At 44.7% G+C, this 14,917-nt stretch overlaps 1 protein-coding gene across 1 annotated transcript in view; it reads left to right on the forward strand.

Annotated features, from left to right (window-relative positions):
• Positions 1–14,917, forward strand: part of SMARCC1 (SWI/SNF related, matrix associated, actin dependent regulator of chromatin subfamily c member 1) — a 103,051-nt gene that overhangs the window by 36,268 nt on the left and 51,866 nt on the right. The window contains exons 9-15 of the mRNA XM_045856603.1: positions 740–865; positions 4,037–4,158; positions 6,807–6,931; positions 9,894–9,953; positions 12,176–12,213; positions 13,273–13,394; positions 14,647–14,718. Coding sequence (XP_045712559.1) covers positions 740–865; positions 4,037–4,158; positions 6,807–6,931; positions 9,894–9,953; positions 12,176–12,213; positions 13,273–13,394; positions 14,647–14,718 — 665 coding nt within the window. The remainder of the gene's footprint in view (positions 1–739; positions 866–4,036; positions 4,159–6,806; positions 6,932–9,893; positions 9,954–12,175; positions 12,214–13,272; positions 13,395–14,646; positions 14,719–14,917) is intronic.

Below are 14,917 nucleotides of genomic sequence, written 5' to 3' on the forward strand. Positions count from 1 at the left end.
GCAGTGATCTCTCTTTGGCCATGTGCTACTGTTTTTATCAGGGGTTTTCATGAAGATAAAGATGGCATCATTAGTGAAGTAGGCCAAAGACAAGTGCATGGAAGAAAATAGGCGGAATCTTAAGAGGAAAGAAAAGAAGAATAAGTCAGGTGGCTAGAAACAACAGAAAAGCAGTTGCTGGAGGCGGGGGGAGAGGGAGGGCTGGTGAGGGGTACCGGCTCTGCAGTGAGTAGGGTCCAAGAGAGCGGAAAACACGGTGCCCGTAGCTGACAACGCTGTTTCATGTAATTGCAATGTGGCCATAGTAGGACGTCCGTGTTCTCACCCAGAGAAAAAGGTCAGTGTTTGTGGGGTGATGCTGGATTGTGAGCTGCCTGAGGGGTACCGTTCCTCCAGGCATACGGGTACCACCGCCGCAGTGCACACCCCGAATGTCTCGCTGTTCTCTTGCCTCAGTAAAACTGCAGTGAAAAAGGAGATGACGTCTCTTAGTTATCGAAACTCCATGCACACAGAACCCGTGAGGCTTTCTTGCTCTGTTTATTCGGTCAAGGACATGGAGTGAAACGGTTGGGAAATGGCTCAGTGGCCCTCACATGTCATTGTTCATCTTGTTTTTACATTTACATGTGCAGTTGAGGATTTCAGAACAAAAAATCAGCTGCTTCTCTTTTAAATACTTTTAATGCCCCTTTTTAATACTTTCAAGTGATTTTCTTATGCTTTGATGTGGTCTTAGGTTCATGCAAAATGGATTTTGGACACGGACGTTTTCAACGAGTGGATGAACGAGGAGGATTACGAGGTGGACGAGAACAGGAAGCCCGTGAGCTTCCGGCAGCGCATTCCAACGAAGAACGAAGAGGTACTTGGTCTGGCGCCAGTTTTCCCCACTGAGTGTTTCTTTTCTCTTGGCCTGAATGCTCTCAAATATTCGTTCATTCATAAACTGCTGCATGCAGACCGAGATGATCAGCCATCAATCAAGTACACGTGAAAGTCACTGAGTAGCCACAACAGCCACTCGGAAGCTGGCATCCCTGCGAAAGTGGCCTGTGCAGGGCGACAGTGGCGCAGCTGGCTATGTTCCCTAGATCTGAGTTTTTGCCCTTTCTTTTTTTAGATTTTATTTATACATTCCCAGAAGAGAGGAAGGGAAGGAGAAAGAGAGAAACAGCAATCTGTGGTTTCCTCTCATGTGACCCCCACCGGGGACCTGGCCCACAACCCAGGCATGTGCCCTAGACTGGGAATTGAACCGGCAGCTTCTTGATTTGCAGGCCATTGCTCAATCCACTGAGCCGCACCAGCCAGGGCTGAGTTTTCACTTTGATAGACCGAATACCACTGCAGGGTGGTTTGACTTTGTTGTGCTCTTCCAAGGGAAAATTCCTTTAGTTTTAATATTTTAGCAGCTTTGTTAATTACACGTGTGGTAGTTAGTGCAAAGTATAACCCTTAGAGGCCTCAGAGTTACAGTCCGGTTCGTTTCTGAGGTGCGGGGACTTGGTATTTAACACTGTCACGCTGTGAGAAGCCCGACCACCTGCGTCTCTATCCCTGATTCCTTACAAGTCACAACTTGAGAGGGAGGTGTGGCATTTGGGAGGGGCCTGAGGCTGAGAAGAAAGAAGGCTTCCATGTGCTCGTTGTGGGTTTGTGGTGCCTTAGGGAGAGACCTGGAATGCTGGAGCCCTTTGCAGTGGGGATAGTTACATTTCGGGGCTTTGTTTTGTGTTTTAGCTTTCTGAAAAATCTTTGAGATAGGTATCCTTTTTAAAAATGATTTTTATTTATTTTAGGCAGGGGAAGGGAGGGAGAAAGACAGAGAGAGAGAGATTGGTGTGAGAGAGAAACGTCAGTCAGTTGCCCCTCCCATGTACCCCACCCAGAGGCCAGGCCCGCAGCCCAGGGTACACCCTGCCGGTGTTCTGTGCGGGGCTGGCTAGGGCAGGATGGATACACCCTGACCTTGTCTGAGGAAGCACAGCTCGTCCACACCTATGTTGTCTTGTGTCTTTCTAACTAAACTCCTTTGTCACGCTGTCTATATTCTTTGCTTTGAAGAAGAATATGTTAAAACTGGGTCTTTTTCATGTCCTCTCATTTTTAACTTGTTTCTATTTGGAATTTTACTTGGAACTTGTTTTGGGGTTTTTTGGCTTTTTGTTTTTTTGTTTTGTTTTGTTTTTTTAGCTTTTCCCCTCTGATACGCTTATATATTTTTTTTTCCCTTAATGCATTTCAAACCAAAACTTGTGTCATCAGGAATATTCTAATGTTCACATCACATTATTAAACTAGCCTGTTCCTAACTTCCCCTGTTCAGATTTAGCTGGTTTGTTTATTCATTTATTTTCAGGGGGATTATATAAAAATTGACTTAATGTGCCTTTAAAAATTTGACTTTAGATTTACTGTACTAATCAAAGGTGTGCGTAGTTTAGATTTTCTTCAAACTGTGCAGGCTCATGAGGTGCCTCGGGGCTCCCGTTGGACATTACGGAGCTGCTGGAAGGAAGTGCAGTTGTGGAGGGTGTGCGTGAGCCGGAGGAAGTCAATGTTTCATCAATACTTTATTCTCTGATGGGGGTGGGGGGAGCACCTCAGGTGCAATTAATTGGGTCATTTTAGTTAAGTTTTTTTTTAATGGCCCATTATGTTATGTTGGTAGTTACCGTCTACAGGTCGACTTTTGCATGTTGATGTGTACCCTCCACCTCTGATGAGCCCACTTGTTAGCTCAGACAGTTGCTGTGTGGGTTTCTTAGGGTTATCAAATACCACCTGCAAGGAGTGATGGTCTTGCTTCTGTTGGTTGACTTTTAAATCATGGATGACCATCTTATTTTACATCTTTTGTATCACAGTTCTCTCTTATTTTACTTTTACTGGTATGTTGGGAGTAGTTTCCAGTGCATTTTCACAAGCTCATTCAGCCCGTCTTTGCATTTTTATTAATATTATAACATGTTTTATGTTTTTCTCTTTTAAAGTGCTTCTTTGCCCCATGGGCTGTTTTTTTTTTTACTGCAAAAAGAGCTTGTCATCACTTTTCTGTGTGGCTCTTGTAATTTACTGTGAAACGAGCTTTTAGAAAAACTGTAAAACAAACCTAAGCAGTCGTTCCTCTGCCTCACCCCTGACTCCAGATGCTTCTGGTGGCTGTCACCGTGCCTCACTGGAGGGCCCCCCACATGCCGCTCCAGATCCCCGAGCAGCTCCTAAGGTGCACCCCCAAACTGGGGTTCCCGAGGCCCCATGCTCCCGGGCGCTTTATTGTCACTCTGCTGAACTGATGGCCAAACTGAGACGCGCAGAGCTGAAGAGCACACCCAAGCCTCCATTGTCAAGGCTGCCCATGGGTGGGGTCTTGGAGGTGCTCTTGTCTAACATCCCCTTCTGACAGATGAGGGAATTGAGGTTCAGGGTGGATGCGATGGGCCCAGTTCACGCAAGCAAGTATTAAGTGTAGAGTGTGCATTAGGAGCTCTGGGCTAGCCCACGCAGTTTTCCAGTTCTCTGCTTTGTGCGCCCCCCCATACAAAAAAAAACCAAAACAGACCAGGAGTGCTAGTCCAAGGAACCTAAGGCCAGTCCCCCCCCCACCCCCCTTCTGCATCTCCCTGCACTGAGGGGTCCCAGGAGCCCACACCGTGCTGTAAGGTGATGTGTGACTCATCGCTCCCTGGAATACCTTCTCTCTCTAGTCGTTACTGGACTTGCTTTGCCCACCTGGGAGCCGGAGTGGGAACAGGAGCCACTGTCAGCTGTGGGGTTTGGGGCATGTCTGTTTCGTAGCCTGGTTTGGGTGCCTGAGGATGGTGCCGGCGTTCCCGTTGGCGATGCGTCACGTGAAAGGACGGGAGTCTCCTGACTGCCGGTGGCCCAGGACGCTTCTTGGCATGCCTTCAGTTTGCTCTGAGCTCGTGCGTTTGTTACCGTCTTCGTGAAAATTCACTTCTGGGCAAGGGTGTGTAGAAACGGAAGAGTCGGCAAAGCTGGCTGATATTTATTTCCCTTTCCTCCTTCCTAGCCAGTCAGAAGCCCGGAGAGGAGAGACAGGAAAGCGTCAGCTAGCGCTCGGAAGAGGAAACACTCGCCATCGCCCCCACCCCCCGCCCCCGCAGAGCCACGGAAGAAGAGCGGCAAGAAAGGGTGAGAGTTGCAGCAGGATTCGAAGGGCGCTTAACTTCTTAAAATTTTAAAATCCAAAGGCCTTTCTAGATTTTTACCTTTACAGTGGAAGTTTCGCTTCGCGTGGTTGGAAGTCTGCTTTGAAAACTCATCTTGTTAGGGGTGGGTACCTGATGGACTTCTCAGGCCGTGTTTATACAAAGGCGCCCTGAATACAGTCTTTTTTTCCTGCATCTGAGTTTATATTGAGAAGCATGGTTGGTAAGGAATTTAAGAAATTGTATTCACTGGGCCCTGGCCAGGTAACTTTGTTGGATAGAGCATCCTCCAGATACACCAAGATTGCAGGTTCAATCCCTGGTCAGGGTGCATACAAAATTAACCAATGAATGCAGAAATAATTGGACCAACAAATCGATGTTTTTTTGTCTCTCAAATCAATCAATAAAAATTTTTTTAAAGATTCACCATTGTTAGTGTCAGTGCCTCTTTCTCTGATTTTATTACCTGTCCTGTTTGTGATCAAAATGATTCATGCAGGACGTGAGCCTGTGACTTTTGTTCTTGTATAGTGCCTGGCCTAAAGTAGATACCTAGTAAATGGTAGAGAGTACTTAATAATTTCAGGGTTGTCTAGCTCAAAATATTTTTTAATAAAATTGGTAAATAATGTTAGTGAGCCAGGTATGTATTATGATATAAAAATTGATAAAAGCAGATTTTTCTTCAGGGTTTTTTATTTTTATTTTTTGGTCTTTTTTTCTTTTTTAGATTTTATTTATTCTTAGAGAGGGGAAGGGAGGGAGAGAGAAACACCAATGTGTGGTTGCCTCTTGCACACCCCCTGCTGGGGACCTGGCCCACAACCCAGGCATGTGCCCTGACTGGGAATCGAACCAGTGACCCTTTGGTGCACTCAGTCCACTGAGCCACACCAGCCAGGGCTTTTCTTCAGTTATTATTGAGGGTAACTTTATTTCTTAAATTTCAAATCTGAATCTTCATGTTCAGAAATTTCAGAGCGACCTGAGGTCCTTGCAAAGACAGCTTGAAATCTGATGTGACCCTCTCCCCACTTGGGGGCTAAGATGTGGGGCCGGGATGCTAGTGGGTGCTACACCAAGATGCAGCAGCCACGGGGCTCACGGTGGTGACGTTTAGCCTCTGCTCCCGAGTGGAAAACCCACAAAATTGAGTTTCCCAAATAAATGATACGTCTCCTTTAGTTGACTATATCTGCCTTTTTATTTTTAATTGATTTGAGAGAGAGATTTGTTGTTCTACTTAGTCATTCATTCATTCGGTTGATTCTTGTATGCTCATTTTAAGTTTTCCCTTAGGGATTCTATGTTTAACCAAAACACATTGAAATCTGTTTCCGAATGTGGATATTGTTCATCTTCTCTGCATTTTTTCTTCCATATTTTATCTCTCCACCATCTTTAGGTTCATAGGCCTTTAAAAATTGTCATGTAATGTTTATTTGAAAGTTTTATCAGGTACTCCTCAGACATACCTGTGCCCGCAGGTTGTCCCTCTGCGAAGGGAACTGGGAGTGTCCTCGTGGCGGTGTGAGGGCCCAGGCCGGCCCGTCGTGTGTTTCTGCCCTCCACGCCCCCTTGTCAGTGTCCTTCAGATCCCTGCCCATGCCCCTGGGCAAGGGGGTCTTTCCTACGTGTTTATGCCTTTGCTCATCATCCCGAACATTGCCCTCGCCATTGTGACCTGTTACCGTTCCCAAGGTTCAGCTTCACGGTCAGCATCAGTCTGGACCATGTCTCTGAGCTTGAGTTTTTGGTACTCCTACTCTTCTCTCTGTATTGGTGTGAATCACATTATATGAATTAGGTAGTGATTTCTGTCCTGTGTCCCTTGTAATTCCTCACAGTAAGGAATCGTTCCATGCTTGAAAAAAATTTTTTTTTTTTGCAAGATTTTTATTTTCAGAGAGAGGGGAAACTGGGGAGAAGGAGAGGGAGAAAAACATCGATTGGTTGCCTCTCCCAGGTGTTGCCTCTTGCACATGTCCCAACCAGGGGGACCAGAACCTCCAACCCAGGCATGCGCCCTGACCAGGAATCAGACTGGTGACCTTCGCTTTGCAGAGTGACGCTCAACCAGTTGAGCCACTCCGGTCAGGCTGTTCTCGTTTGAATTGTAACGTGCATTCTGGCATGTGTTCATTTTTAAAATAAACATTGGTTTTCCTGAATTGGTGAAAGCAACGACAATTTTTACAAAAAGAATTAGTACCAAATTAATATCATCCTAAGTGATTCTGCTTTGTACTTCCTGGTATTTAAATGATACAAAGGGCCAAGAAAATACAGTTTTTCATATGTCTTTGACAAAATGTTTTATCCAGCTGATCATTTGTGATCTCAGAAAAACACGTGCCGTGTTCCCTTAGCAGGTGCTCTTTCACCACACTCAGGTAAGCCTCTTCTAGGGTGTGGTCCGCAGTTTGTAGAGCTGGGTCTCGCTGTTTGTTTCAGAGGCCTGGTAACTCTCACCTTCCTTTTGGCTGTGATTGGGTGGTGTGTCTAATTTTTTTATTAGCCTTTTAAAGTGATTCTGAGCATAGAGTCTAAGAACAAGGACGGTAAGCCTCTGAAGTTGCTTGCTATAAATAGTATTGTTTATTTTCCATACGCTCCTGTATGTTTCAGCCAAGCGAGTATTTATGGGAAGCGCAGAAGCCAGAAGGAGGAAGATGAGCAAGAAGATCTTACCAAGGATATGGAAGACCCGACGCCAGTACCCAACATAGAGGAGGTGGTACTTCCAAAAAATGGTTTGTATTCCTCTGCTGAGACCGTGAGCATGTTGGGTGTGATCGCGTCATTCCCAGCTGTGCCGTGGGCTGGTCGATTTCTTGCTCTGCTCCCCCACTTCTGCACCTCACGAATAGACTCCCCTTGTTGCCATTAATGCCTGTGAAATTCAGTTTCCCCATCTTTTGGTATGCTTTTGCTATTTGTTTCTTGAGAATGTACACTGGCGAAAGTGTTCTCTAAATTTAGTGAAGCCTTAAAATTCGTGGTTTTAAAATTCCAACAGAATCGGTACATGGTTCTGTATGAGGAGAAGAGGTGGAGTGCTCGTCTCTGTACGATTTTGTGTGTTTGAAGCAGTTACTGGGGAGAGGGTGTCATACCCCTTTAACCGGGATTGTCAGTTTGTCCCTTTTCTCCTGTTAAACTTTTTTACTTGCTTTGATGCTCTGCCGACCACGGGCATGTGCACTTAGGGTCACCGTGTTGCCCAGTGGCCGGCCTCTTGTGTCAGGGCTCTGTGTGCCGTGAAGGTGCGGTCTTGAGGTCGGAGTTCTTTAATAACGGACCGACACCTGGTCACACCCGGTGCTTTTCCGCTTCTGCGCTGTGTTTTCTTAGCCTCCGCTGCACCGAGGACTCGCGTGCAGCGGTCTCACGTTTAGCCCTGCTTACGTCTCTCCTCGTGCTCTGTGTTTTCAGCTTTTATCTCTTTTGCTCTCAACCTGTTTGTTTATACCATTTTTCTTCTAAACAGCATATTACTGAGGCTTGTTTTCCCCCCCAATTTAGACATTTTCTGTTTTAAATCGGAGTGTGTAACCCGCTTAAATGTAGCATAATTATGGTGTGCTGGTGTGGTTGGGTGTGAGTCTACCGTCGTGCTGGGTTTTTTTTGTTCCTCCCTTATTTCCTCTCTTCTTTTGATTTAATCCACTACTGTTTTAGCTCCGCTGTTTTGTTTGCTTGTAAAACTTACATTTTCTCTTTTTATATATATATTGCAGTTATAAATAAGATGTACTTCACACAGTGTAAAAATCGCCATTTAAAAGTGTGCATGTCGGCGTTTTATCGTGTGTTTATTACGTTGTGCAGCCATACCACTGGCTTAATTCCAGCACGTTTACATTCCCCGGAAAGAACCCCAGGACTCACTGGGGTCCACGGTACCCCTCTCGTACCCCACAGCCACTGCTCTACTTCTCGTCTCTGGGTTTTCTCATTCTCTGTTTGCTGTTCTAGCTAAATTTTTTGTGGTGGTGATTGTAGGTGTTTTAGGACATACCCTTAATTTATCAACTGTATTTAGAATCACTGCTGTCTAGTTGAGATAAAAATGTGAAATTTATCATAATTTAATTTATGCCCTCGCCTGTCTTTTATAATGAAATACAGCCATCTGTGATATGTTATAAGCATTTCTAAAAATCAATGCATTGTATAAAATGGGGCCCTACAAACCACACAAATGTGTTTTATAGGTTATATGAAAGAATATTTATAAAAGTAATGATAATTATTCTTTGAAATAAAAGAGCTGTGAAGGTGGTGGTGGCCCTGACAGACACCTCCTCTGTGAAGCTATAGTAGTGTCCATAGTAAGGTCTGGGCACAGGAATGGCTGAGTCCATCAGCGGAATGGAGTGGCCCGTTTAAACACAGACCCGTGTGCATACGTTGGTGAATTTCATGTATGCTGAACCTGGCGGTGCAAGTCAGGTTGCAAAGACCAAACTGTTTCATAAACACTTTCTTTTGGTAAAAGTTAGTGTTCTTTGTATCATATATAAGAATTTAAATGTCCAGTGGATTAAAGAACTAAGTATAAAAAAAATAAAACAAGTGTAAAAGTGATTTTTTTCAAACACTGATGTACTTTAAACAAGTGTGAGCCTCGGAGAAGATACTCATTACCCCATTTAGCAAGGAATTAGAACCCTAAATATGTATAAAGAGTTGTAAACCCCAAAGAGTAAAGGACAAAGTATTGTGTACTGGTAATATTATACAGGTCCAATAAATGTGTGAAAAGATTCCCAACCTCGCTTAACCAAGGGTAGATAAGTTATTGAAGTAACTTTCACTCATCAAATTTTCAAAACTTAGAAAATAGGTGATTCCTAAAGTATAAGTGTTTTGAGAAAGTGGGAATTCCCGAATGTTATTGGTGGAAGTGTAAACTGGTAAAGTCACTTAATATAATTTGGTTGTATCTATTACATTTTAAAATGTATATATCCAATAGCAGTTTTTTAATCTTTTACTGCAAATTAGCAAACGTGGTACTATGATACCTCAGTCAGAAGTTTTGCATTTGAAAGAAATTATTGTAGTTAAAGCACTTTTTATGACTCTTAAATAATTACATGCATGTATATGATAAGAATAGAAACGTTCATTGTAGAATAGTTTCGCTCAATATAGGGCTAGTTACTTTGTAATCTACACAATGACGCTGGACCTATTAGAAATGAAAGGGATGTAATGTAACTAAAATGTCTACATGGAACATCACACAAGCACACTGTCACATGAGAAAAGTACAGAGCTAAGGACAGAATGAATAATGTTTATGTAAGATTTGAAATCCTCAGCATATGTTTCAAAGTCACAAAGTCATATAAGAGGGACCAGTTTCTTCCCTCAGTTCATCTATCTGTGTGAATGGCCCCAAAATGGGAATCAACAAATGCACAGAAAAACTAATAACGTGTTTTTAGGAACAGGATTGAAAGGTTCATTTTATGTTTTGCTCTGTATTGTTTATGGTTACGATGAAATAGTTGTGGTGCGTTGGTAATTAATCACACTTGCAGTGTGTCAGTCCCATCAAGTGGTTGGTTTTTCGGCAGGGATTGTGGTTTGTGTGTGAACGTGGGGACTGAGTGATGGGGTGGCTGCAGTGAGGTTCATGTATTTTTAAGTCTGTCCTCTTAAATAGAACTCTCCCCGTGAAACACTGTTCTCTTTCTCTCCTAGTAAATCCAAAGAAAGATAGCGAAAATACACCTGTTAAAGGAGGAACTGTGGCCGATCTAGGTAAAAACCAAAAAATCTGTACATGTCTGTGTTTTCTGTGTTAACGTACCAGCTCCTCCGGTACCGTTGTCTTTGTTGAGAGGCTGCTCTCAGGTGCCGTGCCTTCCAGCAGACACTAACCAAGCACAGCTGTCTCCTGCGCTGTGGGGTTGGGGCCGCTGGGGCTGGGGCCGCCGGCACACGAGGACGTTTGATTTCCTGTCATCCATTCTTTTGAGTGATCTGCCCTCTCACAGACTAATCTTTTACTGCAAACTAGCAAACGTGGTGCTATGATACCTCAGTCAGAAGTTTGGAGTTTGAAAGAAATTGTTGTAGTTAAAGCACTTTTTATAATCTCACTGAGATACTTGTTCTACATGTGCAAATTTGCATCTTTGGAACAAAAATCTGTTGATCGTTAACACTTTGTAAGTCAGCCTAAAGTTTTCTAAACCGTGCAAAATGAAAATCCCATTTTTTTCCTAGTATTTTCGAGTTATAGAGTACATTTTCACAAGCAAGGTATGATTCATGGGTGTGCTAGGAGGGAAAGAGGAGAGGGGTGTAACCACTTACTCTGTGTGGTTAAAAGTTGGGTTAGCTTTAAAGGTTTTTAAAAGTTGGGTTAGTTTTAGGCCCTGGCCGAGTAGCTCAGCTGGGTGGAGCACTGTGCTGATGCGCCAGAGTTTCGGGTCTGACTCCTGGTCGGGGCACATGCGAGTGCCCAGCAGTGAGTGCGTAAATGAGGGGACAACAAAAGTCAGTGTTTGTTTCTCCCATTCTTTCTCTCGTCCTTCCTCTCTGTCTCTTAAAGTCAGCAAGTAAAAAATTTAAAAGATTGGGGTAGTTTTAAACATCTGTATCCCTGAGAGTTATATATGGAGTCATAATTTTTAAAGGCTTTTTAAATTGATGTTTTAGAGGAGAAGGGAGGGAGGGAGAGAGGGAGAGAAGCATCAGTGTGTGGTTGCCTCTTGACCGCCCCCTGCTGGGGACCTGGCGGCTGGTGTTGACCTACAGGCTCGTCTGGCGCCGGCACTCAGTCCAGCACTCAGTCCACTGAACCACACCAGCCAGGGCTTGAGTAATCGTTTTGATTACTTCACTTATAAGATCAAAGGGGAACGTAGCGTTTTCAGCATATACTAAATATTTGATTTGATGGATTTTTGAGATGTCTTAATATAGGAAGTCAGACTTGAAAAAATTGGTTTGATGACAGTTTATATGAAGGGGGGATTAAGTCAACAGAGTGGAGTAATCCCCTCACATCCATGGAGGGGTACACTCCAGGACCCTCAGTGGGTTTCCGAAACCAGGGATGTGTGTACCTCTGACCCCTGGTCCTAACAGCTTACTTACTAATGCTTTTCAAAGAGCAGATTCCGGGAACTATTTGTGAAATGAATACTTTTTAAAAATGACTTTCCCATGTGCCCTTTGAACTTCACAGTGCCTTAGTCACTGCCAACAGCCACAGCAGTTTTTTTTAAAGGTTACCAGAACTTAATGTAATTATTTGTGCCAGAATCTCTTACCCTTATCACACTGGCACTTTCACTTTTCACGGTGGAAATCAGCTGCCTAATTTTTAAATTTATTTTTAGAACGTATTGACACTAGTAAACAAAATCGTGCAGGTTTCGGGCGCACAATCCCACAGCCCGTCATCTGTGTCGTGTGTTCACCAACCCAAGTGAAGTCTCCTTCTGTCACCATCTCTCCCCCACCCCGTGCCCTCCTCCACGTCCCCCACCTCGGGGGCGTACTTCCATTTACACCTGGGTGTGCCCTGTTCTTCTGCATGGCCGCACGTAGGTCCTCAGGAAGCATTCACACTCTCACGAGGATTCTGTCTGTAGGGAACGCAATCACCTCCTTGACTCCTCTTTGCGCACTGCCTCCGGGGTCCAGAGTGCCGTTGCTTACTTCACCAAACCCCGGGAGGCGAGGGCCCTAATCAGGCCTTCACCTACTATTAAGTGAGACCGTGACTAAGACAGCAGCCCGAGCAGTAATTAATTGTAAATTCCCAGTGGTTGGGAGTTTTCCTTTGTGCTTTGAATTTCTGCGCATCTCTGTGCTTCTGTGTACAATTCTCATGTCCTGAATTATTCTCAGTGAACGCATTTTAATGCCGTTTTCTCTGTCCGTTGTCATTACTTAAGCCTTAAAGTATCCCAGTGATCCAGACAGCATTACCTGTTTTCTTAAATAAACGATGTGCTTTGACTTCACAGATGAACAGGACGAAGAGACAGTCACCGCAGGAGGAAAGGTGAGGGCCGCGTTGGGCCGGGGGCGGGAGTAGCTGAGGGTCCCAGGTCCTGAGCTCTTGGAACACTGAGTGAGAAGTGTCTTTATGAGTGTTCTGTTAGAAGTGTTATGATTTTTACATTTCTTTTTAACACCCCCCCCCAAAAAATAATGTGTTCCTTGACCCCCAAAGTTTTATCGAAAGAAAATTTCCATCTTCCCTGGTAGTGTACCAGAGAAAGCAGTGATTTTGAAATTACTATGTTAGCAAAACCTGGTTTGTTTGTTTTTTTGTTTATTTGGTTTTTTTTTCTGTGGGGAAGTAAAAACGGAATGACCACTCTCTCTGGTGGGGAGAAAAACCTGGTTTTTAGGTGGGGTCATCTGCAGAGCCTCCCTGGTATGTACTCTGATACAGATCAGAGCTCATTTCTAGCAGTGGGAGTGACTGAGACTGCTGGCCTTGTAGCGGGGCCACCGCAGTTATGTCTCGATTACGGTTTGTTAGTTCTGCGCCTCATTTTCTCGTCCACCGGGCAGGTGGGGAGTAGTGCCTGCTGCTGTTGTGCAAGGAGTAGGTGAGGTAAAGCACACGAAGTTAGTTGTTAACAGATACTTAGTGTTAAATCTTGGGGGTAGGGGAGGCCTTGCCTTTATGCCTCGTCAGAGTCCTCGAGCCCACTCCTTGCCAGTAACTTGAGAACTAATCATTTGGATTGGCGGTGCTAGTCAGATGGAACTGGGCATGTAAGAAGCTGCGGCGAACAAAGTTTCGAGCTGTGGGTGTCAGCTCCTCAGTATAAAAACAGCTTTTCTTTAACGTGAAATTTAATCTCGTCCTGAGACATTTACCTTCTATGTGTTGTAAGAGGCAAGAATAAACTCTGCTGTCACCTGGACATCTTGTGAAGGTGCCTTAACAATTGTGAAAGGCTGTTTTCTCTTGAAATTGGTGTTCCTGGTTGTTGGAGCTGGACCAGGTAGCTCCGTCTTCTGGGACGTGGCGTCAGAAGCCTGACCGCCGCTGTGCGTGTCGCGGTGGTTGTCTGGGTCTGGGAACTCGGGTTTCTCGTCTGCGCAGGAAGACGAAGACCCCAGCAAAGGCGATCAGAGCCGGCCCGCTGACTCTGGAGAGGATAACGTGACGGAGCAGACCAATCACATCATCATCCCCAGCTACGCGTCGTGGTTTGACTACAACTGGTGAGTGGCCCCGCGCACCTGCGGACGCGCTGTGCCTCGTGTTGTCCCAAGTCCCGCCTCGGTGTCGCTGTCGCGCTGGACCGGGAGAGAGGGAAAGCGGCTTCACGTTCGTTTTAGAACAGTTTCGAGGAGGAAGGTCAATGGTGTACTGTAGTAGGGTTGTGAAATGTTTGTCAGCTGGAGCACGTGGTTATTATTCAGATAGGCAAATGCCTACAAACTCAATAATTATAAAACATTGATTATTGTATGATTTGAAAACGTGAAGGAGATGTGCAAAAGAGACTCAATTCACTGCCCAGTAATAGCTTCGTTTTAATAGGAAATACGTTAACATTCGGAGCTTTTCCCATGCGAACCCTAGGGTGCGTAAGAACATTCACGGGAACGGGCCTTCTCTGCCCCCTCCCCGTCACCGCCACGCCCTCTGCGTGTCACTGGAGCGTGGTGGGGGTCAGCTGGGGCCACAGGCACTGATGGGTGGTTCATGAGGGTGACTCTGATGCATCAGGCTGAGTTTCATTTGCTCCGTTTGTTATTTTCAAACACGTGCACCGAAACTCACCCCTGCCCTCCAAACCGACGTTGGCTGTGTTCAGGTGCTTTCCTTGGAAGGTTGTGTACTTACTCTGGTGAGGCCGCCCCCGCTCAGAATCTGGTGGTCCTGTTTGGATATTCTGCTTGCTCTCCGTGACTGTTTACGTTATTATTATTCTTCAAGGACAGCTGTGGCATCAAATACATATACATCTATATATATACAATTTAGAAGTCTTTAGAAGCCAATTTAAAAGAATAGGGTGGATGGTTCACCGAGCAATATTTTATTTTTTCCAAAACTTCAAGATATGGCTATAATACTGAAACTTTTTTGCATGCTTGTAAAACCAGCTCCGAATGTTTCTTCTGAATGTGTTGAAACGGAAAGCTGGAACACAGAATAGCTATAGAGTCCTTCTCTGGAGGTTGGTTTTCTTGACACTGGTTACTGTGTTAAATTAGTTTTAAACTTGGGTCTCAGTCTCATTAGTGTTTGTAACTACATGTTAAGATTCAGGATGCCAAAGGACACACCTAAGAAACCAGCATTCCCCTAAAACTAAAAAAGATCAGAGGGTCATAACAATACAATTTTGTAGGTTTTAATAGGTTAAAGAAACACTTTTACATGATATAACCACTGCTTGTCACAAAGCATGCTGGCGGGTGGGTAGTGGCAGTGTTCCCCCATTCCTCTTTTTTTCCTTTGCAGTATTCATGTGATCGAACGGCGGGCTCTTCCCGAGTTCTTCAATGGGAAAAACAAATCCAAGACTCCAGAGATGTGAGTGACACGCAGAGATGTGGTCCTGATACCATTTCATGCCTCAGTGGGGCCGGTGTTCAGGGAGGGTGTGTGTGTGTGTGTGTGTGTGTGTGTGTGTGTGTGTGGCAGGGGCTCTGAAAGCACACCTCGGAGTTAATGTTTGCTGATGTGCAGAGGTTTGCAACTGTCTTACTCCATTCAGAACAGCGTTCCTGTC

The sequence above is a fragment of the Phyllostomus hastatus genome, unplaced genomic scaffold (assembly GCF_019186645.2).
Source record: "Phyllostomus hastatus isolate PE091 unplaced genomic scaffold, TTU_PhHast_1.1 phas_scaffold_129, whole genome shotgun sequence".
Lineage (NCBI taxonomy): Eukaryota > Metazoa > Chordata > Mammalia > Chiroptera > Phyllostomidae > Phyllostomus > Phyllostomus hastatus.